Source organism: Aptenodytes patagonicus, chromosome 5 (assembly GCF_965638725.1).
Source record: "Aptenodytes patagonicus chromosome 5, bAptPat1.pri.cur, whole genome shotgun sequence".
NCBI lineage: Eukaryota > Metazoa > Chordata > Aves > Sphenisciformes > Spheniscidae > Aptenodytes > Aptenodytes patagonicus.
The window spans coordinates 24,290,585-24,316,994 of NC_134953.1; the positions used below are offsets into that span (position 1 = coordinate 24,290,585).

Here is a 26,410-nt window from a genome sequence, read left to right on the forward strand (position 1 = left end):
CATCCAGGCGAGCACATTGTCACCTGGCTGCTCCGATGCTGGGATAATGGGGCCAGTAGCCTGGAATTAGAGGGTAAAGGAGCCAAGCAGCTGGGATCCCTTTCTAGGGAAGGGGGCATTGACAAAGTGATTGGAAAAGGGGCACAATCCCTCAGCCTCTGGAGGCGACTCCTCTCAGGTGTGAAGGAAAGGTATCCCTTCAAGGAAGATGTCATATGTCACCCAGGCAAGTGGACCACCATGGAGAAAGGTATCCAGTACCTGAGGGAATTAGCCGTGCTGGACGTGATTTATGATGACCTGAACAACGAGCAGTTATCCAAAGACCCAGATGAAGTCAAGTGCATACAACCCATGTGGCAGAAGTTTGTACGGAGCGCACCATCGTCATATGGAAAGGACTGTTGTGGTTTAAACCTGTCAGGCAGCTAAACACCACACAGCTGTTTGCTTACTCCCTCCCCCCACAGTGGGATGGGGGAGAGAATCAGGAAAAAAAAAAAAAAGTAAAATTCATGGGTTGAGATAAAGACAGTTTAACAGGACAGAAAAGGAAGGGAAAATAATAATAATAATGATAAAAATATACAAAATAAGTGATGTACAATGCAATTGCTCACCACCCGCCGACTGATGCCCAGCCAGTCCCCGAGCAGCAGTCACCACCCCTTGGCCAACTCCCCCTGGTTTATATACTGAGCATGATGTCACATGGTATGGAATGTCCCTTTGGCCAGTTTGGGTCAGCTGTCCTGGCTGTGCCCCCTCCCAGCTTCTCGCTAGCAGGGCATGAGAAGCTGGAAAGTCCTTGACTAGTGTAAGCACTACTTAGCAACAACTAAAACATCGGTGCGTTATCAACATTATTCTCATCCTAAATCCAAAACACAGCACTGTACCAGCTACTAGGAAGGAAATTAACTCTATCCCAGCTGAAACCAGGACATCATTTTAAATGAATGCTAAATATATTTGTTGTAACATGAGAAAATTCATAATCTTTGAAACAATCAGAATACATTTAATCATATTTACTGAGTAATAGCTTTAGTTTAGTGTTTTCCTTGTATTTTATATTGTTTTCATATATAAATTTTCTTGACGTGTATATATAGTTTCTCACATGTTAGTAGGTATTAATTTATTCTTATATTTTGCAGGACTATTTTGAAAGAGAGTGGCTTTGCAAGGTATCTTCATTCAGCTGTCTTAATAAACGGAGCTATGCTCATTTTTGGTGGAAACACTCATAATGATACTTCCCTGAGTAATGGTGCAAAGTGCTTTTCTGCTGACTTTCTTGCATATGATATAGGTATGTATTGTATTGTATTTTTTGCATTTAAGTTTTAAATATCACTGTGTTGCTTTCTCATTCAAGCTAATGTGATCCTTTAAAGTCTTGATCCCAAACACCTTCAAGTTATAAATAATTTATATTGTAAAATTGAAAACAGGCTTTTGTTCCATAAAAGTCTTAAGTTTTTGGTTTGTGGCACAAAGCATAGTAGCTAAAATGATCAATTTATAAAAATGTGCCTAATACTGTCTTATAATATGAATAGCAGATATGTCACTAAATGAATTGCAAGAATTGGTGTATTTTGGTGTTATGAAAGTGTGTTGAACAGAGACCCTAGTGGTTATTACCTCCAAGTGTTGATTGATTTTTTTTTTTAATACTGAATATCTACATAGTACTAATAAAGTATGATGCTAGAATTTAAAAAAAAAAAAAAGCCAACCCCCCCCAAAACCCCAAACAAACAAAAAACACACCAAAACCTCCCAAAAGCGAAACCAAAACATTTCCCCACAAGTAACATTTGAGAGGTTCCTAAAAAGGTTTGGAATTGGTGGCAGTTTGGAAAATGCATTGCTCAGTGCTTATATGAAAGCACCACAATGGGCCTGAATTGAAAATCAGGGAGTGGAGAAGTCAAGGTAGGCAGCAGCCTGAAAGGCGAGGCAGGGGTCGTCAGGTGGTGATGCTCAGGAAACGAAGAATGGTTCAGCTGCCGCAAGCTGAAGAGCAATCTGGAAACATAGGAAGTCCACACCACAAGAAGCAGAGCGTAGAGAAACAGCCTCTTGGGAGACTGATTGTGGGAGATAGCTGGTTGTAGCTGAATAGACACAGGTTGGGGCTGATAGCTGAGACGAATGGATTTTGCTGGATATCTTCCTCTGACAAGTTGTTCTCTCCTCCTCCTGCCTCCTCCGATGCATTTCAGATTAGAGTATTGATTAAAAGATTCTTGGCTTTGAGACTGAAGTACATTACTTGATCAGGATAACTGCCTCGGTATGTGTCTGTTTCACATGGAGCAATACCCCACCCACAGCCTAGTGTGAGCAGTCTTACTGAGTGGGAGGAAAATTCTGGGGGATACTCCCCCATATAGACTACTGGGATAACTACATTAAATGAATCACGGCAATAATAGACTGTGGATACTTTTGCATCGTTACGTTAAGGATAAACTGTGTTTCTATGGACAACAGCGCAATGAAAAAGGCTAAGCTCTTTGTGCTTGGTTTCATGGGACAGAAGATAGTCTTAGGAGGATGCTAAAAAAAAGTTTACTTCTGAAGCACCAAAGCCTGCTAGTATGCAGTACGAATGTCAAAATACAGCATTCATTCCCAGTTACCCGAGTTCAAAAGTAGAAGTGAATAGTAACAAAAGAACCCCACAAAACTTTGCTGACAACCAGCTGGGAGGAGGCTGGACTGTCATTCAGGGAGAATGAGATGATTGGAAATGACAGTCGATGTGAGATAATGTTTAATGGAACAAGGTATAAGTCCTACACTTAGGAAATGATAAGAATTTTCTCCTACAAACTGAAGGCACGTTGCTGGAAATGACAGTAGCTTGTGTGTCCGAGTCAGGAGCGTCATGTGGCTATGGAAGTTGCCTGTGCAGTCCTAATGAAAAGAAAGAAGCATTGAAGCCATTCTCAAGGCCCTGCATAATTTTGTAGAATTTTGGCAACACACATTTAAGAAAGACAAACTCAAACAGGGCTCTGCATGGCAAGTTGTGTTAAGGCCAGCTGAAGCATGAGGAGGCTTTAGGAGATAATAAAAGGATGTGGTATATTTAATTTTGCAAGAGAGTGCCTGAGATTAGAAAAGATTGTTGTTTATAAATATATGATAAGAATACACTTTGGAGGAAAACTGTTTAAGGTAAAAGAGGGTCTCAAGACAAAACTAGATGAGTGTAAGCTTTAAGTCTGTAGAATGGTTCCAATCATTAGAGCTGTGCAGTTATGGAAAAGCCTCCCTATAGGATTGTGGAGGTTGTAAATCTAAGGGAATTTAATGAGTCCATAATCTGTTTCCTGTCTTGTTTATTGCCACTGTTGTTCTTACCATAAATAGGTTTTCCCTTCCCTAATGTTCATGTCCATATTTTATGCATAGGCTGCAAATACAAACACATAGGTCATATTTGGGCCAAAAAACACAGCCACTTGTCCTGGGAACTAAAAATTGGGAAATGTGTCAGAGCAGTCTGGGAAATGGACTCGTGCATGATCCTGTTGAGAATAGCTTGTGGATAGTGCCTGGATCTATTTTTGACAAGCGTTCATTATCTGAATACAGTTGTAGAAGAGGGTGAGACAAGATCCTTTTTATAGGACTACTTGATGACTCTTTATGGCTTTGTGTATCGATATCAACCACTCTGTGTTTGCTCTCATAAGAAAATAATTGGTAGATTAAGTACATGGAACATATATGTGCTATTTCCTGCCAGTTTCACCGAGCGTGCGAATAATGCCTTTTCAGAACAGTCAAATTTTTTGACTGTATCCCTGTATTACATATTCTGTAGCTTCTTGTAGGCATCTGATGGTGTGAGCTATTGATTTTGTTCTCATTTCAGTTTACATCTGGATTTAATTTTTAATGAAACAGGGCTCCCTCCTCATTTTAGAGGATTATATTAGTCTACATTTATCTGTAGAATCTGCACTTGAGAATCAGTAGTATGAGTCCCAGGATCTGAATAAGTGTAGCTTTGACTTTCACGCACCAGGAGTTTTTTATCCTACCTCACGAAAATGTTGTTGTGGTTTTTTTTGGTTTTTTTGTGAAACAATATTTCTGTTTTTCTAGTTGATTACAATATTTAATATGGTATTCATATTTTCTTGCAAGTCACATTCTCCTTGTGTTATCAAACTGATGAAGTACAAAAGAAACAGATGTAGTAATTACTCTTTTAAAAAAAAAATCTATGAAGATTGATTTGATACAAATGTAATCTTCTGTATTATTCATTTGGCCAAATTAAAAACAGTCTCACAACAAACATTAGATACAGACATACTTTTTCAGAAAATAGTTAATTATCCAATTCTTAGTAAAATAAGTATTATGGAATGGGTATATTTCAGAATTTTATTTACTTTGTATCATGAGTTTTTGAACAATGCTTGGAAGACAAAATATATGATGCTATCAGTATCTCATTTCCTAGATACCTTGCAAGTGATGGAGTATTATGCTCGGTCTTGGAAAAAATGGGTGCTGTCTGGAAACCAGCTGAATCCTAGAGATAGAGCCTATACTATTTATGTTCAAGTTGGGCTATAGAGTACTTTTGATGATATCTCTTATTATATGTGACATAATCTTATGGATGGATTGCTTCAGCTTTTTATTATCCATGAAAACGCTTACTGTTTTTCATATTAATGTGAAATAACTATTTGGGGGGATTCATCTCAGTTAAGTTTAGCTGTCTAAAAGGTTGGTTTTTAATACAATCTGATAATCCAGAATCTTCCTCTAGTCAATGGAGGGAGATAAGTATTTCCAGAGAGCAATTCATTTTACCAAGCTTAGGACAGAGTTGCTTTCTTTTTCTTCTTTCCTGGAATCAGTCATTGCTCTCCAGGTACTGAACTTGGTCTACATGCATAAGTTTTAGACAGTTAAATGTGTCATGAACCAAGAGTTCAATTCAGTCATTTTAAATGCTTACTGCATCTGAATATTAGTTAAAGCTGAAGACTCAGAGATCTGGAGATGCTATAAAAGTATTTTGATACCCTAATTTTCATAATTTAATACTGTTTGGTGTATTTACTTAAATAACAGTAAACATATGATTAGAAGACTGCTGTATAAAATGAGCTTTAGAAACCTGGTCTTTGGTATGCTTTTGTCCTCCTCTGATATTTTACCACCAGACTTGCCGCCAAGTTGCTCTAGCAGCTCCTTAAAAACCCACAAATGGTTATCCTCATAGAGATGAGGTATTTTTCTGAACGTGCTGTTACTGCTTACATTATGCTGAAAGAAGAACCTTGGCAATGGGGACAGGGTTGCCACTGGGCTCAGCCTTGGATGCTCTGGTTGACCTGTGGTTTTCTAATTGGTGTTGGTTATGGCTTTTCTTTATCTGCTGTTCACTAGAGTGCCGTAGTTACCTGTGCAGTACATAAAAAGAAGCTGAAGGGCCTCAACTGGTGAGATCCTGCCTGTTATAGATGTAACTGTCAGTGTTCAAACTAGGATGTTTATTCAATTCTTCCATTATAGCATTTTGAAAGCTATTTAATGACAGTTAATAGAAACCGAGATGTGTGTCTCAATGTGTGAAGTATGGCTGCATACTTGTAATTAATGAATAGGGATTTCTCTTTCAAAATAAAATATTATCTTGTTCTTCAGTCTTTGCTGTGTAATTGAGAAACTATACGTTGGGAGAACTCAGGGTATAGCTCCTAATTCCTACTTTGTAATATATAAAAAGTGCATACCTTTGGGAGACTGAGACATGGTGGAAAGAAAGTAGATAATCACCACTGACTTTAAATCCTACAAGGTGCTTAGACCTCACAGAGATTAGTTTAAATAAACGTGTAATAGAACTAGAAAGGAAGAGTGACACGTGTCAGTATTGATGTTTTGCTTATGTTTTCTTCTCGGTACAAAGTTTGACATTAGTTCAGTCTACTTTTTTTTCTTCAGGAACAAAATCACGAGTCAGTTACTGTTGGCCTGAAGTTCACCACTGTGTTTTCTGCCTACATAGTGGTAGAGTGGTTCAACCAGGCTAGTGTGCTGGGGAGTTTTTTTCTGAATACTTAACTAATTTGATTATATACATTGTATAAGGAATAGAATACACTTCAGAGAGAAACCATGGTGATCTGTGTACTGTACAAAGTTCAAGTCCAACTCCTGCTCCAAACAAAGTATAATTGTTTTGCACAAGTTAGTCTAATGAGTACACATCTCAATAACTGGTCTTAATTCTGTGAAAGGATAAGAGTAGTGAAATAAATAACATTTCAGGCAAAGTAGTTCTTAATTTTTTAAACATTTATAAACAAAATGAAACCATTCCATGAAGACATCTAATTCTTTGACCGTGACTAAGGATTATTTGATGCAAGTTAGGAAAATTTGAGGACATGCTTTTACATACATTTACATGCATTTGAGCAAAAATAGCATACTTGCATCAGCTATCGAATGAGCTCCAGTGTAATCGAAATGAGCTAAAAACTATTATGGATTCTGCTTGCTGCTATTGGCCTTCTGGTATTGCAATAATCATGGAAAGCCCCCCCCAGAGAAAACAGAATTCTGTGGTATTGTCCTGAAAAATACCAGCAGTTACACTGTGAATATTCAGTCACATTCCATCTTCTGGGCTATACCAACAATCAGCTTTTTGGAACAAGATTATATCTGGTAACCAGATTTGGAGCACGAATCCTACCTCGCTCGTTCTCTCCTGTATGCTTGGGAAGAAAAGAGGGGTGCAGCATTGCAGCTCTGTTTCTTCACTTCTATCCTCGATCTTTGTAGCTGGTATGAAGGTTTAAAAAACACATCACGTGTCTGTCTTCCTTATGCTGCTCTGTAATTAATGTTACAGTGCTGATAAATGTATTGTATAAATCTGATTTATAATTTGTATGACATTAGCATTACTGGAAAGCTTCCTTCTTTCTAAATGTGCAGATGGGTAGTTGGAAGGTCATGTCCATGTGGGTTTTAATTTTCTGAAGGAGAGCTTAATTTTCAACCTGGGGAATCTGATGAAGGACTACTAAAAATAATCCTCCCCCCTCCCATGTATTTATATACATATATGTATTAAATACATATTTGTATATATGTATATACACAAATGGGAACGTGCATGTTGAAGAACTTGTTTTCATCCCAATTGCAGATAAAAAATTTCAAAGCTGTACTCTAAAACTTTAGGATAGACTTTTTTTTTTAAAAGTATTATTTTGGGATTAATAAGACCCCCCCCTTTTTTTTAAAGTTGTAAAACTGTGATACAGGAGCCCCCCTTGTGCTTAAAACTCTTGCATTTCTATTCCAATCATAGCTTAGGAAAGTAATTTAGATTATATTTTATGAGTATTCAGATGCAAAATTTGCAGATAAAAATAGATTAATTGGACATACAGAATCAGAATTTAAAACAGAGATTCTAACTACTGAGACTAGTATTTAAAAAAAAAAAAAGAAAAGAAAAAAAATGCTTTTTGTAAGAGTAAGGACATTGATTTTAGTTCCTGGCCAAATCGTAATGTTAGTAAATATATTTCTGTATGCCTAAGGCAGTTCCTGTAGTTTCAGTGTATGAAGTATTCGGTCTCTGTCCTTTTGTTTCACATATGCCAGTTGCTAAGGTATCTGGATACCCTAGAAATGTACACAGAATGACTGAAAGGGAACCTCTATAAAAGCCAAAAACTGAAATCATTGGAACACAGCAGCTGCTTGCATGCTCTCTCCTAGTGATAGTTGTATTTCAGCATCATTTGTATCTGTGGGAGAAGTGCAATAACCCACACGTTAAGATAATAATATACTCTGCAATGTTTCTTTTCTAAGTCTTGCTACTATCTGGATTTCAATTTATTATTATGGATTAAATAATATGCAAATTCAGTTGCTTATGAAAGACAATATTGCATGTGAAATATTGTTTCCTCTAGGGTATTCAAACAAAGCTTAAACTTTTTCCTGTTTGGAAAAAATTTTCAAGATTGTCATGAGACTAACTTTCGTTTCGCTTGTAATCAAACATATTGCTTGTATTTTGTAATAAAATGAATTGTTTATTCATAAATTGTTTGCTTGTAAAATAAGCTGTTTCAACTCTAGTCTTTGTCATCAACAAAATGAGTAAGTTTAAATGTCTATAAAGATTTTTATTTCCACCCCACCCCACCCCCAGTGCAAAACCATCTATTTTTACAATTTTCCCTCCTTCTGGAGTTACAAATGGATTATCAATGTGCTATCACAAAGAAAATGTAAAGCAGCGGCTGTGATAGATTGTTTTATGCGTTCCTGAGCACTTAAGTCATAAACGTAGTTCTGGTGCTGTCTGTAGTAGCAGTTATCTCCATATCACTGTACTATTAGAAGAGCAAAACCAAAATAGTACAATGCACTAATTGCTCCATTTAATAGTAAAGCTCAAGGCTGTTGGTTTTTAAATATTGCTTGGGGAGTCACTGTTAGGTATATAGACTCTGCTGTAGTTGTTAGATCTATAGTTGAAATTCAGTTCATGCTGTTTCAAACATGTTTGCCTTTATGTTTTCCTGAGAGTAAGGAGATTTTTATTATCTGAGTAAAGAAAAATATTTATGCAGTGTGGAATGAATTGGAAAATAACTTTTTTGTTTGTACCTAACTTTCATGGTGCTTTAGTTGTTTATAGTGTTTAGTTGTCCAGAGGTACAAAAAAAAGAGAACTATTAAGAAGTATAATGTATGTCCATACTTTGTGAACCAACATTTCTTTTACCAGAGTAAAACTAACTGAGTAGTTACTGGAAATAAGTAAAGAGAACATACAAGTATAATCTGACACTGGATTCTGCGTAGTACGTAAGGATGTACTACGGGTGTTACAGAAAGTGTGATTGAGCAGAATCATGTATACATTGGCATTTCAGATCTATTTAAATAGTTTAAAATTGAGAAATGATTTGATGATGTAAACATAAAGTGTGTAGTTTTGTGTATCTTTTCTTAAAGCATAGCTCCAAATTTAGTAAAAGGTTGTCACTAAACCTGCCTGCCAGTGCAAAAATTCAGCTGTGATCCTGGAAGTAAAATAAAGGAACACTGGTCGCCCCTTTTTTAGACTGTCCTAACAACTTCCGCTCCCTATTTCTAACAATATATCTATATTTTTTTCCTGTTTAGTGGAACAGCATTAACTTGGAGTGGTGAAGAGTTACCTAGCTTGAAGGGTTAGGGCACTTTCCTCAGAAATGAAAGCTGTAGGTTTAAATCCCATTGGATAGGAAATGAACCTGTTTCTCCTACATCTTGGATCATTACTTTAACTACTATTAAACTATATAAAATAAGTCTTTTTCCTTTTATCATATTTTGGAAGTATGAAGCCTTTCCGTCCTTTAAAGGACATTCTTTAGAGGAAACAGTGAGAGTATCACTTCGAGAGAGTTCTGCCTGCAAGTTCTGAGTGGGCATGGTGCTTCTGTTCAGTCTTGAGTGCAATATTGGGCATTGCAGTGTGGGGGAGGAAAATGAAGATGAGGTGTAAATAAGTTTCTTTTCTGCTCAATGCTTACAGTTTTTCATGAGTTTCTGTAGTGTTTTCTGCAAAGGGAATATTTCAGTTCCTTGATGTTCTCTTATATTCTTTTACAAAATTTTGTAGATTTGGGAGTGAGTTGTCAAGATTTTCAGGGTCATTCTCATAGTCTTTTTGGTTGTTGAAAATAATTGAGATGCCCATAATACATTTAATAAATCAGGTGAAGAAAGGGGAGAGGAATCACCTTTAAAACAGCTTATAGATGTGCAGTTCCCTTAGATTTTCATAAATAAAATTTGAATTGGAGGTAGTTGGATGCTCAACTTGCATAGTTTTCAAAATTGCTTTATTAACTAATTCGGACATGAATTTAATGGAGCTGTGTTAACTTGTGTCTGCTCCAGTTCTGCCCTAATGTTTAAATAACACATTGTTCAAAATCAGATGTGAATGGTAAGTGCAAACTTTATACTGCCCTCCACTCCTAAACGGGTTTTTAATGGTATGTTCAACTGTATGTCTGAAAAGCAAAAGTCACTCATAAAAAGACTTGCAGGACTAACAGGATAGAGCTAGGATGCTATATTTCCCCTGTTTTTCCTTCAGTCATATTTAGGTAAATCTGATCTTAGTTAAATATTTTAAAGCAAATCTGTATTGTAGTATTTTGCTTATGTGACTTTGTTGATTAGAAACGTCTTTTTTTTCCAATAAAATCATGGATACATTCATGGGATACATTCTAGTAATGTATGAATATATTATACTGGTACAGCATATTCCTCATACCCTACTGTATATGCTATTATAGTACCTTTGTATTGATGTAACTGGTTGTAATTTTAGTAATCTGAGCAATGGAGCCTTAATTGTGCCACAGTGAATTCTCAGGGACTCCTTCTCTGTGTCTTTATGTCCCTCGTAGACAGCCTGGATTCCCATCTCTGTGAAATTATCCTTACTGTTGCAACACTGAGAACTTTTCTATAAAATGCCTTGGTCATGTTCTCTGATACCAGTAATGCAATATTGCCAGTAGGATGTAGATGAGAAGGATATAGGTGACTGGACAAAGTTTAGGGTGTCGAGGCCTGTCCTGTTGGAGTGTGGACCCTGGAGAGCACTACCCCGTGCAAAGTTCATTCGGGGTTTTTCTCTGCCAGCATCAGCTGGATCACCTCAAATCTTGAGCATTTCTGTGGTGTGTTTCATCACGTAAGTAATTTGTATGGCTGGTGAATTCACTCTGAGCCACTTCTGTATCATCTGGTAACCATTTAATCTACACTAGGGAGGAGTATGAATCTTTTTCTTATAATGATATGATGCAGTAGACCTTGTTCTTGAAGTTGAAGCCTTACTAATAGAAAGGACAGCCCCTGTATTCCTCCATGTACTTTCAGTGACTAAAAATTCTGCTAATCAGTTTGGAATAAATAGTATCATTCCTTCATCTGCTGAGTAACTCTTTCTATTAAAAGCAGTATAGACTTCCATGTACAATATATTATACCCGGATACATACAGAGCCAATGATAAATACCACCAATACCATATCTTCCGCTTACTATCTGTATAATACCTTAAGAGTGCATGACATTTTACAGAGGAAACTATTTTATTCTTTACTCCATAGAGCTTACCATCCTTATTAGACTTAATACAACAAGTACAACACACAGAAGGCTGTAATAGCGATAAACAATGTTGAAACTCATACTGCATTTGCTGTTTGTCACTTTCTTCTTGGAACTGTAGAGTAAGTCTGGAAATTTGGGTACTTTGAAATGTTCAAAAGAAGTTTGAAGATAATGGGCAGGGACGAATTCTATTTGATTCTTTACAAAAACCCATCAAAAATCAGTTGGTTAACTATCTGTATTTTGTATTAACCAATCTGTACAGAGAAACTCAGATCAGGAATTTAAAGCTGAGCAAAAGTATTATTCTTGCACAATGCTCCCTTCAGTGTTCCGTAGTCATTGAGAAGGCTAGGAGGAGATAAGAGGGAAGGCTATTTGTAACGTGCTTCCCTCCCCCTTTTTTTTCTTGTACTCGATTGAAAAGACCTGCCAGTTTGACAAATACCTTCAGCAAGAAAGGAATTATTATATATCCAGCCCTCACGGGTTTCTTATCTCAAACCCGACCTTTATTATGGTTTTATGGTTTTCCTTCGGCATTAAATCCCATTTCTTCTTAAATAAATTTCTAAGTACAGGAAACACTGTATATTTGTATATATGTTTGTAAAAATACAAAAAATAATATGCAACATTTTCCAAGATCAGATGAAAATTTAGTGTGGTTTTTTTAAATAGTTTCTTTTACCGTCAAAGGCATATGAGCTCAAACATGCTGTTTCTGTTTATGTGCAATGACTTACAGCAGCAAGAACTTGATTTTAAAGTATAACAGCAAAATCTTGCTGTTAGTTTGTAGTAAAATCTTGCTGTTAGGTTGTAGTGTTAAAATGTTTGCTTTTTATAGCTTTTAGAACGGAAATATTTTCTTGAAATAGAAATTGAATTCATGATTGTTGATCACTCATTTCCAATAAATAATATTGCTCTTAGTCTGAATTTCTTACATAATTCAAACACCATGGAGGCATCAAATGCCAGTGTTATGCTGGGATATGGGCAATACACAACTTTTATATTTAATACTACTCCTACCTTCATCTGAAACTTGTGATCACAAGTAATTAATTGGTGCCCTAGCACTGTGATCTCTTCTGTTGAAACTGTTTCAGGAACAATATCTCTCTGGCACGTATGTACTTTCACCATTCTATTTAAGTAGAGAAAATAAAAAAAGACCAATTGTGAAAGAGGAAGTGTATTAATACCATAATTTTGTGATAATATAATGTTAGCAATGATAGTGACAGAAGGTAGAAGTTGAGAAAGAGGCAAGATTTTGGGGATGCATTGGTCCTGTAAGACAGTGAATTATACTTACTATACTTTCTTCAAACTACTAAATTAATTCAAAGTCTACCATCTGATGTTGAAATTATTGCTGTTTGGACCATCTGTGTTATTCTGGTAATAAAGTTTCCGTTTCCAATTTATAAAAAGATGCAATTGATTTATCTATCACAGCCACAGTCTCGCTCTGACTCTATGGGCTCAGGCTGTGATTCCGTGGAAGCCTCAGTCAATCTAGTGGCATATTACTGTGGTTTTGCCTGTAGCCATGCTGTCCTGCCCCCTCTCATGTGCCAAGTCCACCCTTGTGTGACCTTGCACTGAGCTGTTTCAGCATGGTATGCTAATAGGAAGCTAACTGGACAAAGTGCTGCTGTGAATAATTTTCTGCATTAGAAGTGCCCAAACAGCAGCACTAGCAGAGATGAACTGTTCTAACAGGGGGAATGAGAACAGCACTAGCATAGCCAGTAGTTAGAGTGACTTAGGCTCTGTGTGATACCAGCCTGGAGGACAATTTGTCCCTCCATTTTTGTTGTTTTCAGCTGGGGAGGGAGGGAGGAGGGGTGTTTGGGATTCATTTTGTTTTTTATTTTTTAACCTTAGTCAGACTTCCTTGAAATATGTGGTCTGATGGTGATATTCTTTTTTTTTTTTTATCATATCTATAACTTGCATAAATTATTCCAAATTTTAAAATTAAGTGAGTATACCTTATTTAGATGTGGCTGTCATTGGAATCTTACAGGTAAATAATTCAGCAATATTAGGTAAAAATCAACCTCCGTAATAATTGCAGTAAGACCCTGGAAACAGCTAGGTTTCAGATGTGCTCCCCACAGTCTTGCTGTATGCCAGCGACCTTTTCTGACTGTTGGTCCCTATAGGACACTTCTGCTTCTTTGTGGTACTAACTCTGACTGTGCAGCTTCTACAGGCATGTACTCTGTTTACTTCTGTATGTTATGGAGAGTATGCTGAGCAAATAGCTCATTTTTATTGTGTCTTAGTGTCCAAATTGATAGCTTTGTGACTGGTTTAAAAGAAAAAGTGTCATGTTATTCTGGCTTCAAATCACGTTAAGGCAAAATGCAAGTGAGTTTTCACTGAGAATACCTGAAAGGATAATAAAATTATCAAAGACCTAAATATATATATGTGTGTGTATACATACACATATATACACACACATATATAAATAAAGCCACACTTTTATTTGGATTAAATTGGAGAGGTCTCTCTCCCTTTAACTCCTTTTCGACTTTGGATTTAATCCTTATCTTTGTGTGTATAGCAGATTTTTTTTTAAATGAGAGAACTGTAACCCTCTGTCTGATGTGAAAGTTTTCCTGAAAGTTTACCCTACCTGTCTCCCAAAACCTGTTATGATGACAAATTCCAGAAATGCTTTGCCTGCTCTGTAGAGAAGTACTTTCTTTGCTCCGTTTTAAAGGGATTTTCTTGAAGTTTCAATCTCTAGGTGCTCCCTATTTCTATTACTGTGGGGTTTGAATATTTGAAGTCAGTAAAGTTCAAGTAGGAGATAATGAAGAAAGACTAATTGTTCTAAAGAACTAAAATCCCAGTCAGGACAGAAAAATGAAACCACACCAAAACCACATTTGTAAATGCTCCTACAGCAATACTAAAAGAAATATGCTTGAATAGTTAATTTGAAGTGAAGATACTGATACAACATTCATCTCAACTACTTGGTGAAAGGACAGTAATTAGTAGCATACTTAAATCAAGATACCAACAGTAAGACGATAATGAGATGGGCTGCACAGCTGGAGGAGTGGTAGTTTATCTTAAAGCACTTATGAAAAGAAATGTTTACTGTCACAGATGTTCAATGAAATACATATGAATTTAAATCCTTTGGCTAATATGAGGGTGTGTAATGTTAGGGCAATATTACTGATCACTTGATGACAATGATGGCAGTGGTTGTCATTGTGGGTGTTGAAATGGGCTGTGAAGGCTGAGAACTGTATGATAATGGACTCTTCTGTGAGTGTCCTCTGGCCTTGATAAATGCCATGTTAGATAATTGTTGCTGACAGGTTCTTGGAACACCTACTCAACAAATGCATCTAAAAGGAGTACCTGTTGACTTATTTTCGAGCAATGCAAATATAGCTTCTCAGAACTAGTGACTGCAGTGTGCTCAAATCCTGCAATTTCTACAAGTGTAGAAGAATCTTTACGCATATGAATCCTTTCTCCAGAAAATCCATCAGTGATGTATTTAAGAGGGGGATCTACCTAAAAATCCAAAGCCTGCTTAAAAAGAAATGAAGAGAAGGACCAAAAATTCAAAAATGGCATTAATGGAGTGTGTTTAAAGACTGATAGTGTGTATATCACTGATCTGTGATATATGTTGATAAATGCTATCAGTGCAAATAAAGATGCTAAAAGGACCCTATGAAGTCCAAATAACTAACATGTTTAAACGGCAGAATAAAGCAGGTTATTAGGAGTAGAAAAAAGCAGCTCAGCTTTCACCTAGTGACAACAGAAAGAAAAAGTCTAGAAACTAATATTAAGAATGGTTTTAAATACGTCAGTCAAATTTTGTTTCAGAGTTTGTGAGACCAATAGGTGATGAAAGCATGTTAAGAACATTTGAAGGTCATGAAGTATAGATGGTCTGTTTTTACTATGGACACAGCAGGGGTTACCAGTACTGATCCCTCTGGGAAAGGAAGGTGAATAGGCAATAAAGTTAACTGATACTTAAAATACAGAGGAGTGTCTGATAAAATCCATTTTGCATATATTTTGCTGAAAACTTTTGGAATTATTTATATATGTTTTCATATGCTTTTGTTTTGTCTTTCAGCTTGTGATGAATGGAAGATCTTACCAAAACCTAATCTGCATCGAGACGTCAACAGATTTGGTCACACTGCTGTTGTCAGTAATGGGTAAATGAAACGTATTTTAAGTTTTCCTGACTCTTTTTCTGAATGATAAAAACTGTGGCAGAAATTATGCTTATGTGAAGTATGGTTCAATGATATACAGCTGATGTAATTTATTGACATGAAAAGTAGTGCTCATCAGGGACTTGTCTTAGGTAATCAGTACAGCTAATTATCAATTTGACATGCTGTGGAATCTATGCAATGACATTTTATATGAACCTTCTAGTGTACTCCGGTGTTTCCTCAGTATTGTGGACTACACTGAATTTGAAATTCAGTACCAACTATAATCTTCACTTAGATGTAACAGGAGAAATCTTTTTCTCTTTGCAGCATGCTATAATTCCTTGTTCTTCTACAGTCATAAAATCAAAAACATGTAATTAAAATTTGCTCAGAAAAAGCAAGATTTTGAAGATACTGATACAGTGATCATCATTAACCACTTGCAGGAAGAAAAGCCTGCCAGCATCTAGACTATATTAAGTATATTGCTTATCCTCTATAAAATGTAGCATACTTTCATGTCACTTGTTGAGCTCAGTAAAACTTCATCATCTAGAAACAAGAGATGGAGCGGATCTGGAGTTTGCTGGATTTGATGGCTGAACTCTGCTTCCTCCCGCCCCAACCCCCAAAGATAAAATTGTAGGACAAACGTCTCCTTTTTAGTGGAAAAGTTGTAGAAAACTGTAGTGGGGTTAAAGAAATTTCTACTGTTTGCTTGTGTCAGTTTTACTATTGCTGGTTGCCAAATAGCCTAACGTCTGACAGTTGCAGTACTACAGATTATTGTACTACTGATCATTCCTCCTCTACGTTATTCATCGTGCTAATAAACTCAGTATTTAAGTAGATGTGGGCAACTTGCAGATCCTCTACATATGGATATTGTATAGGTCAGAAATAATGGTGGTGATAAGTAATACTACAAATAAGAGTTTGACTGATTTTAACAAAAATAGCAGTAAGTTGTAACTGTACACACAGCGCTTGAAATTAATCAATGAACAGATTACTTCATTAAGAGAAAATTGTTTGGAATTAATGAATTCAGCAACTGGTGATTTGTGTTGTTTTAAGCATCTAAGCTATGTCTGATACTTTGAGAATTGTCACTTTCAGTGAATTAGATTCAAGGTGAAAATGCCCATGTTTTTTTTTCCTGAACTTAATGGTATTTTTAGTAGGGTTTTATGTACAAAAAAGTGTAATACGAGATACTCTCCAAAGGTTTCTGCTATTGGTAACTGTATGATTAATTCTGTTTTAAGAGTATATGATACAAGAGATATACAGGTTCTTTATTATTATCTTTTACCTGAGGCTGTTCTTAATTTTAAATGAGAAAGGTAAGGTCTCAAGTCTAGTCTTCTGGTTCTGATGTCAGCAGCTACTGCACCGGAAATGTTACCAAAAAGAAATATCCATCTGCCAATTATTACTGGCTGCCTTTGAAAACTTCTTGAAGAAAAATGTTCTTATTTCCTGCAGCCCATTATTTCACACTCTGTTCTCATTATCTAACTCCAGAAATGAGTAGTTTCCTCCATAGTTCTTTCTTCTTTCCAGACATTTGGTATATGTCACTCACTAATCCATATAGCACAGTGCACTTTGAACAATTGTTTTATTAGTCTAAACTTCCATGGAGAAATACATTGAAAAACTTACCAATCTTTGTAATGGAACCACTGACAGAGTCTTTATTAGAGAGAGGTGAAGAATGTTTTTTATAATATTATGTGTTGGTTTTTTATTGTGTATCAAGATAGCTAAAGAAATCAAGAAAATGTATCTATAGCTACAATAACAGTTATATTTGCTTGCTTTTTCCTAATAGGTCCATGTATATATTTGGGGGTTTTTCAAGTGTTCTTTTGAATGACATCCTTGTGTACAAGCCTCCAAACTGTGAAGCATTCAGAGATGAAGAGCTGTGTAAAAACGCTCGTCCAGGGATAAGGTGTCTGTGGAACAAGAAACACTGTGAATCCTGGGAATCTGGACATGCTAATAACATCCTTAGAGCAAAGTGTCCTAAGAAAACAGGTAAGTGAATTATAGTCTTACAGTGTCAAATTTGCCATGCGATGTAGGAGATGGGGGGGGGGGGGGGAAACGTAAAATGCCCCTCAAAAGACCAACCAGGTGGAACTAGTGATTGGACTGTTAAGACTGTTCCTCGCTGAGAATATCCAATGCAAGAGATTTATGGATTAATTTTTAAAATCATTCAATTCTGGATTTTTTTTTTTTTATTTCAAATACAGGGAAGTAGGTGCAAAAAAGCACACGTTTAAGATGTTAAGGGATACAAAACATAAGAGGGTTCAAAGAGAAGAATTTACTTCATTGGGGACCTAAAGCATAAAATGACTTTAGATTGGAGTTTGAGGCATTTATAAAAGGGTGAGCTTTGAATTATTGTAACTGAATTAATTTTCCTCTTTCTCCACCTTCTCCTATTTCAGGATATATACACACATACATCTCTCTCTCTCTACATATAAAAAAGCCTTAATATTTTTCTGATTTCAAGAAAGCATAACAGCAATCAGAGCACAGATGGGCACTGCGAGTGATATCTGGCATGACAGGCATATGGCACTCTCATGTCTCTCTGTACCAGTAAGAGAGAGGGAAAGCATTGCTGCTTCAAGTAGATTACTTATCAAACAGGGGTATTTGTGTAGAAGGATATAGTTCAGTCACAGCTGGAAACAAACTTGAGGCAAACAAGCCTTTGCTGCAGTATGTCAAAATGGATTCAAGTTTGTCATGTGAATTTCTATGCGGCATTGTGATAGCTGTTTGAAACAGCAATTTAGCATTATGAATAACTGTTGCACCCTATTCCTAAGTATTTTGGCTTGTCACAAATAAAGTGCTTATGAAAGTGTTGTTCTTATACTTCACATGAATAGAATATGCATCCGTGCTACGTATACCTGCTATTTTTTCTGTGCATCTTTCCTTTCAGCACAGTATAAAATTGCTAACCAGACTTTGGCTGTGTGCTACATGTACAAGCTACCATACAATTAAACTGCCAGTCTACTTTTAATGTTTGTTAAAAAAATATTAGCTCTGCTATTAATCAATGCTTCAAGACAGTTTATTTTTCTGTTAGCTTTTACTTGTTTCTGAACTGGATATAAAGTTGCAAACTTGGAAAAAAGGTGCATTATATAACAAAAAGTTTATCCAGGTAAAGCTTTCTGAAGAACTGCTTTTGTACAGTTTCATAACATTTAGAGATCTAGAGTCTAGAAAGTTTCAGCTCTTTATAAAAAGAAACATTTTGAGGTACTAAATTAAAAAGTAATACAGATGAAAGTGGATCTTACAAAAAGCTGATCATATCAACAGGTGTTTAAAAAAACAAAGCACAGAGAGGCTGAAGGAAAATAAAAAAGTTAGAGCAGTTTCTAAAGTACAGCTGCTGCAGTGGGAATAAACTACAACTAAACTTGCAAGAGGTGAGGTGTGTAGAATTCCAGTTCCGAAGAAGTTGTGTGGACAGCACTGCTTCATTGCTGCCAAATCCTTCCAGCTTCAGGTGCTAATATTCTGCCAAAAGCCAATTTTTCATATATTCTTTTATACCACTTGGCTCAATTGTTATCTGGTTGAGAGTGTCATCTGAGAAACTGCTGATAGTCAATATTAAAGGATAAGCAGAAATTTTAGTGGGTTTTCAAAAGATCAATTCTTGCATAGCAAGGCTTCCCTGGCAAGAGAATCTTATACTTGCATGATCCTGGGACTAAAGAAGCCAAACCGCACAGGAGTTAAACACGGTAATCGGTGTAGGAGATGGTAGGAATTCTATTTTGGGTCATGGTGATTTTTCAAATTTTTGCCGCCTTTAAGCAGAAAAAATCATTTGTGTCCCAAACCGTTTTAAATAACATAAATTTTAGTCCGAGTCCTGAAGGCTTGTATTAAGGATTTAACATGTACTCTTCCTCAAATATGTTTTGTAGAGAAAGGGCAGAACTATAACTTACCAATCATTATTAGGTTTATAAATTAATTTATAAAGACTTCAAATGTCCGTGTGTTGCTAATATCTGTCTCAGATTTTTTTCATTTACTACTTTTACCATTGTCTTCTTGCATAGCAATCTAATATTTTTATCAGAAACCTGCATCTGAAGAAAATCTTTCTTCTGTGTTAAAGGAGTGAAGAATGAGTAGTTTAAGAAACTTTCTGATACTCTTAATTTATGCACTGTGCTAAGAGAGTTTATATGCTGCAAATCAGTGAATGTTCCTTTAGTTGATATGAGACTTACGAACCTTCAACTACAGTTGTTACTAAAAGAATTTTTAAAGGAGTAAATCTTATTAACTGAATAGAATTAATTTCCTACAGTAACTTAAACCTTTATGAATGGCTAGAGTTCAAATGAAAGATGTAACAGAAAATACTCACAGCAAGTGTTGAAAATGTGGTATTATTCTCCTTCTGTGTGATGCTTCTTTTTGACTTTCATGTGTATTACAGCTGCTGCAGATGACAGATGTTACCGATACGCGGACTGTGCGAGCTGTACTGCCAATACAAACGGGTGCCAGTGGTGTGATGACAAGAAGTGCATTTCAGCAAATAGTAACTGTAGCATGGTGAGTCTTTGCAAATCTATGATCATGTTATTAATACTTTTCTAGCTAAACCAGAGGCCTGTTGCAGCAAATGAAAGGGGTATAGTAGACTAATAGTGGCTTGTTTTGAACACAAACATAAACATGTTTGCCTGGCTTTTGCAGTAAAAATGTTGCAGAGAGCAGAGTTGGACTGCAGCAAAGATACCTATTCCAGGGAAAAAAAATAATGTATTCTTTAGGATTCTGTTAGTCCACTGTATATCTCTCAGGACAAATACTATTATCTCTTAATTAATGAAATTTGGAATGTCCCAGAGTCATTATCAACTTGGGTTTTGTGCATATGCAGTGTATAGTACACAGGCAGAAACCGTGGAATCCCATGAAGGGTGGCTGTTTGGTTTTTTTCACTTTCAGACAGGACCAGGTCGGTCTCATTAGTCTTGGTATTCTGTTCATTGATCATCATAGAAAAGTTTTTCTTTAAGTCATGGAGTTACTTGTCATCTCATTAAAGGAATATGAGTTTCTGTCACCGTGAGATTAACTAGTTTGTGATTATTTGGTAAGATTGTTCTGATCTTTGTATAGACAAGCAATAAAAACATACAAGTTTATATTTTTCTATTTTTAATATCGCTTAGTGCCATGTTTTATACTTTACGTTGTTGTCCACCAGCTGCTGCATCTCTTGCTTGTGCATTTGATTTTTGACAAGCTTATAATAGTATTTTAGCTTTATAAATTTTGCTTCCTTATATTTTTCAGCTAGCTCCAGACACCTGGCTGTACTTGACTTCAAAATCCTTTCTTTACACACGCCATTAGTAAAAGTAGCTTGCTTTCTGGTCTGAACCTGGTGCAAATCAATCTTGTTCTCCAGACAGACAAATTAAGGTGTGAGTTGGATTGACTCTGACTCAAATCTTGTCCATTCAAAGTGAGCAGAGCCGGCTCTAATCACTGGCATTCGTAGCTAGTCACTACTAATAAAAGCAATGCAGACACAAATTCATCAGCAGCCATGTTATAAGTCTGTCAGGAGTGATTTCACATTCCAGGCACTAATGGTTAGTTTCCTTTGTGATCTTCAAGGACTCTTCTTTTCCTAACACATTGTACTATATTAGGTGCCAATTTTCTAACTGTGGTTTTCAACTCTTAAGCAAGGAACGGTTGCTAAGGACAGCAGACCATCTTCATCCCTAATAAATGTGGAGCACCGGGTATTTTAGTACAAGCTTCTCAGTTCGGTATCTTTCTTTGTTAACCTTTCCACAACCAAGATTGTCAGCATAATTAGCAACTGATGCATCAGTCTTCTCTATATCATTTCCTGTCTTTCATTCAGGATTTCAAGTGGATAGCAAAGGCTGTTAGTGGAGTTACTAAAGAATGGGATAGTGAAAATTTATGAAAAGAGTTACTATCATAAGTTGAAGATGGCTATTGCAAAATGAGTGTATTGGCTGGGAAACGATGGAGACAGAATTTTGCAGCTTTCAACATAAAGCCACCAAAACAGCATCAACAGAATGGTACCGTGTGGAGAAATGGAATGGATCAGGCTGATTATCCATTTTTATAGACTGCTACTTCTGGACTAGGCCCACAAAATGAAAATGTAGTGACGGTACTGTGATGGTAATATGGGATAACAAGCTGTAGACTCAGATCATAAGGAGAAGGCCCCATTTTTGCAGCTGTACAAAGACCTTGATTTATTACTTTGTCTCGTCTGGATGTTCTATGATCTGACGATAATGTTTTAGAATCTGTTGCTTTTGCTTCATGGAAAAGTATGGCCAGCATACTAAAGATATGTTGGCAATCGGTTCGGCATTGGCCTTGTGGTCATGGATATTTGCAAAGCAGTGACTGTTCTGCTGATTGGAAGGGCTCTAAAAAAGGGAAATTTCCCTGAAATAACTCTGGACAGGTGGACAGTGGAGTTCAAGATCCATAGGACACCGAGGAGGGCGCACAGCAAGCTTGCTAACCTGGAATTCAGGAGAGCAGACTTTGGCCTCTTCAGGGATCTGCTTGGTAGAGTGCCATGGGACAAAGCCCTGGAGGGAAGAGGGGCCCAAGAAAGCTGGGTAATATTCAAGGATCACCTCCTCCAAGCTCAGGAGCGATGCATCCCAACAAAGAGGAAGTCAGGCAAAAACGCCAGGAGGCCTGCCTGGATGAACAAGGAGCTCCTGGACAAACTCCAACACAAAAAGGAAGCCTACAGAGGGTGGAAGCAAGGACAGGTAGCCTGGGAGGAGTACAGAGAAATTGTCCGAGCAGCCAGGGATCGGGTTAGGAAAGCTAAAGCCCTGATAGAATTAAATCTGGCCAGGGACGTCAAGGGCAACAAGAAAAAAATTCTATAGGTACGTTAGGGATAAAAGGAGGACAAGGGAAAATGTGGGCCGTCTCCAGAACGAAATGGGAGACCTGGTTACCCGGGACACGGAGAAGGCAGAGATACTCGATGACTTTTTTGCCTCAGTCTTCACCAGCAAGTGCTCGAGCCTCACCGCCCAACCCGCAGAAGGCAAAGGCAGGGACTGGGAGAATGAAGAGCTGCCTGCTGTGGGAGAACATCAGGTCTGAGACCATCTAAGGCACCCGAAGGTGCACAAGTCCATGGGACCCGATGAGATCCATCTGTGGGTCCTGAAGGAACTGGCGGATGAAGTTGCTAAGCCACTCTCCATCGTATTTGAGAAGTCATGGCAGTCCAGTGAAGTTCCCACTGACTGGAAAAGGGGAAACAGAACCCCCATGTTTTAAAAAGGGGAAAAAGGAAGACCCGGGGAACTACAGGCCAGTCAGTCTCACCTCTGTGCCTGGGAAGATCATGGAACGGATCCTCCTGGAAGCTATGCTAAGGCACATGGAGGACAGGGAGGTGCTTTGAGACAGCCAGCATGGCTTCACCAAGGGCAAGTCCTGCCTGACTAACCTAGTGGCCTTCTGTGATGGAGTGACTACATCAGTGGACATGGGAAGGGCTACAGATGTCATCTATCTGGACCTCTGTAAGGCCTTTGACGTGGTCGCCCACAACATCCTTCTCTCTAAACTGGAGAGGTATGGATTTGATGGGTGGACTGTCCGGTGGGTGAGGAATTGGTTAGATGGTCGCATCCAGAGGGTAGTGGTCAATGGCTCAATGTCCAGATGGAGACTGGTGACAAGTGGTGTCCCGCAGGGGTCTGTATTGGGACCAGTACTGTTTAATATCTTCATCAATGACATAGACAGTGGGATCGAGTGTACCCTCAGCAAGTTTGCAGATGACACCAAGCTGAGTGGTGCGGTTGACGCACCAGAGGGACGGGATGCCATCCAGAGGGACCTGGACAAGCTTGAGAAGTGGGCCCCTGTGAACCTCATGAGGTTCAACAAGGCCAAGTGCAAGGTCCTGCACCTGGGTCGGGGCAACCCCCAGTATCAATACAGGCTGGGGGATGAAGGGATTGAGAGCAGCCCTGCCGAGAAGGACTTGGGGGTACTGGTGGATGAAAAGCTGGACATGAGCCAGCAAGGTGCGCTCGCAGCCCAGAAGGCCAATCGTATCCTGGGCTGCATCAAAAGAAGCGTGGCCAGCAGGTCGAGGGAGGTGATTCTGCCCCTCTACTCTGCTCTGGTGAGACCCCACCTGGAGTACTGCGTCCAGCTTTGGGGCCCTCAGCATAAGAAAGACACGGACCTGTTGGAGCAGGTCCAGAAGAGGGCCACAAAAATGATCAGGGGGATGGAACACCTCTCCTATGAAGAAAGGCTGAGAGAGTTGGGGTTGTTCTGCCTGGAGAAGAGAAGGCTTCGGGGAGACCTTATTGCAACCTATCAGTAAGTGGCAAACTTTTTAGCAGGGCCTGTTGCGACAGGACAAGGGGGAATGGCTTTCAACTAAAGGGGGGTAGATTTAGACTAGATATAAGGAAGACATTTTTTACGCTGAGGGTGGTGAAACACTGGCACAGGTTGCCCAGAGAGGTGGTGGATGCCCCATCCCTGGAAACAGTCAAGGTCAGGCTGGACGGGGCTCTGAGCAACCTGATCTAGTTGAAGATGTCCCTGCTTATTGCAGGGGGGTTGGACTAGGTGACCTTTAGAGGTCCCTTCCAACCCAAACTATTCTATGATGCTATGACTTCATAAGTAGTACTAATGCACTGATGATACACATATACCTGCCTATGTTCACCATCTGATGTGGGTCAGCACATTAACAGGACACTGTATTCCACTACTGTGCAGACTCATCGATCATCAAGGTATATGTCATTACACTCATATCTGATGTAATTGCAAACAGAAGCTTGTAATGCCAGGTCGTTCTGGAGGTCTGGCTCACTTCAGCACTAGCAAGCTGGTTTTTTTTTTTTCCCATAAAAACTCACATAAGTGGGATACTTCTGCATACTATAGTTTTAGTTGACCCCATCATCTCTGAATATTGAGGGTTGAATGCTTATTCTGTCTTGCCCAACTGGGAAACAGTTTACTTAATATATGTGGAGCGGTTCAAGATTATACTGAAATTTGGCTCCTGAGTAGATTGAACAGCATGCTAGCAGTAGTGCCTTGTCTGTTTTCTACCATTAAATATATCTATTAGAAATTTGTCTGTTATAATAAAGATTTTGAAGGTTGCCTTGAGAAATTACACCATTGAAATTCCCCAGACTGCTTACAGTGGTTTTACATAATTGTTGTGGTTTAACCTCAGTCGGCAACTGGGTACCGCACAGCCGCTCGCTCACTCCTCCCCCCCCCGCCCCCAGTGGGATGGGGGAGAGAATTGGAAGAGCACAAGTGAGAAAAACTTGTGGGTTGAGATAAAAACAGTTTAATAATTGAAATAAAATAATAATAATAATAATGTAGTAATAATAATAATAATAATAATAATAATAAACGAAGCAAGTGATGCACAGTGCAATTGCTCACCACCCGCCAACCGATGCCCAGCCAGTCCCCCAGCAGCGGCCCCCCCGGCCAGCTTTCCCCAGTTTCTGTACTGAGCATGACGTCACATGGTATGGAATGTCCCTTGGGCCAGTTTGGCTGTGCCCCCTCCCAGCTTCTTGTGCACCTCCAGCCTTCTCAGTCGGTAGAGCATGGGAAGCTGAAAAGTCCTTGGCTAGTGTAAGCACTACCTAGCAACAACTAAAACATCAGTGCCTTATCAACTTTGTTCTCATCCTAAATCCAAAACACAGCACTGTACCAGCTACTAGGAAGGAAATTAACTCTATCCCTGCCGAAACCAGGACAATATCCACCCCTCATTCTATACCATCTACGTCATGCTCAAGTCTCATATTTTCCAGTACATTTCCATTAATCACCACCCCTTTTCCCGGGTTTCTTTCTGTATATATATATATATACACACACACAGATATCATTCCCTTAGTCTATGGGCCATCCCTCTAAAATGTTCGGTGAGTTCATTTAGTCCATGCATTCGGGCTCCATCTGTCGCAATAATCTTCCAGGGCAGGAAAGATGGAGATGGTATGTGGTGTTGGATTGTTTCATGTTGAAGTCAGTTCTGGTACCATCATCACTGTGCTTTGCTTGGTTTCATTGAAGTTATTCTTCATTAGCCTGGGTGATTCTTATTGTAATATCATTAGTATGGCATATAATATTATGTACCACTTAACATCACATAATTCAGATCATTGGCTATTCTCACCCAAAATCAAATTCCCTTGAGGTACACATCGGAATTCCCCATCCTTCCGCATTATCCACCAAGTGCACCCAGGTCCTTGAGCAAAAGCAATCCCACGGATGGGTTTGCCTTTGCCCGAGGCAGGAATAACCCAAACTGTTTTCCCCAACATATTTTTTATGTGCACCACAGGGACTTTATTCCCATCTACAGTACGTAAAAGTTCTGACTGGGCAGGGCCAGCTCGATTGGCAGATCCCCGAGTGTTGACTAAGCAGGTAGCCTTTGCTAAGTGTGTATCCCAATGTTTGAATGTCCCGCCACCCATTGCTCTCAGCGTAGTCTTTAACAGTCCATTGTATCGTTCAATTTTCCCAGAGGCTGGTGCATGATAGGGGATGTGATACACCCACTCGATGCCGTGCTCTTTGGCCCAGGTGTCTATGAGGTTGTTTCGGAAATGAGTCCCGTTGTCTGACTCAATTCTTTCTGGGGTGCCATGTCGCCATAGGACTTGCTTTATCAAGGCCCAGGATAGTGTTCCGGGCGGTGGCATGGGGCACGGGATATGTTTCCAGCCATCCGGTGGTTGCCTCCACCATTGTAAGCACGTGGCGCTTGCCTTGGCGGGTTTGTGGGAGTGTGATATAATCGATCTGCCAGGCCTCCCCAT

At 38.4% G+C, this 26,410-nt stretch overlaps 1 protein-coding gene across 2 annotated transcripts in view; it reads left to right on the forward strand.

The window, feature by feature from the left end:
* Positions 1–26,410, forward strand: part of ATRNL1 (attractin like 1) — a 555,427-nt gene that overhangs the window by 104,534 nt on the left and 424,483 nt on the right. For both annotated transcript variants that reach the window (XM_076339089.1, XM_076339090.1), the window contains exons 10-13: positions 1,161–1,315; positions 15,356–15,440; positions 17,284–17,492; positions 19,954–20,072. In XM_076339089.1, the coding sequence (XP_076195204.1) occupies positions 1,161–1,315; positions 15,356–15,440; positions 17,284–17,492; positions 19,954–20,072 (568 nt within the window). The remainder of the gene's footprint in view (positions 1–1,160; positions 1,316–15,355; positions 15,441–17,283; positions 17,493–19,953; positions 20,073–26,410) is intronic.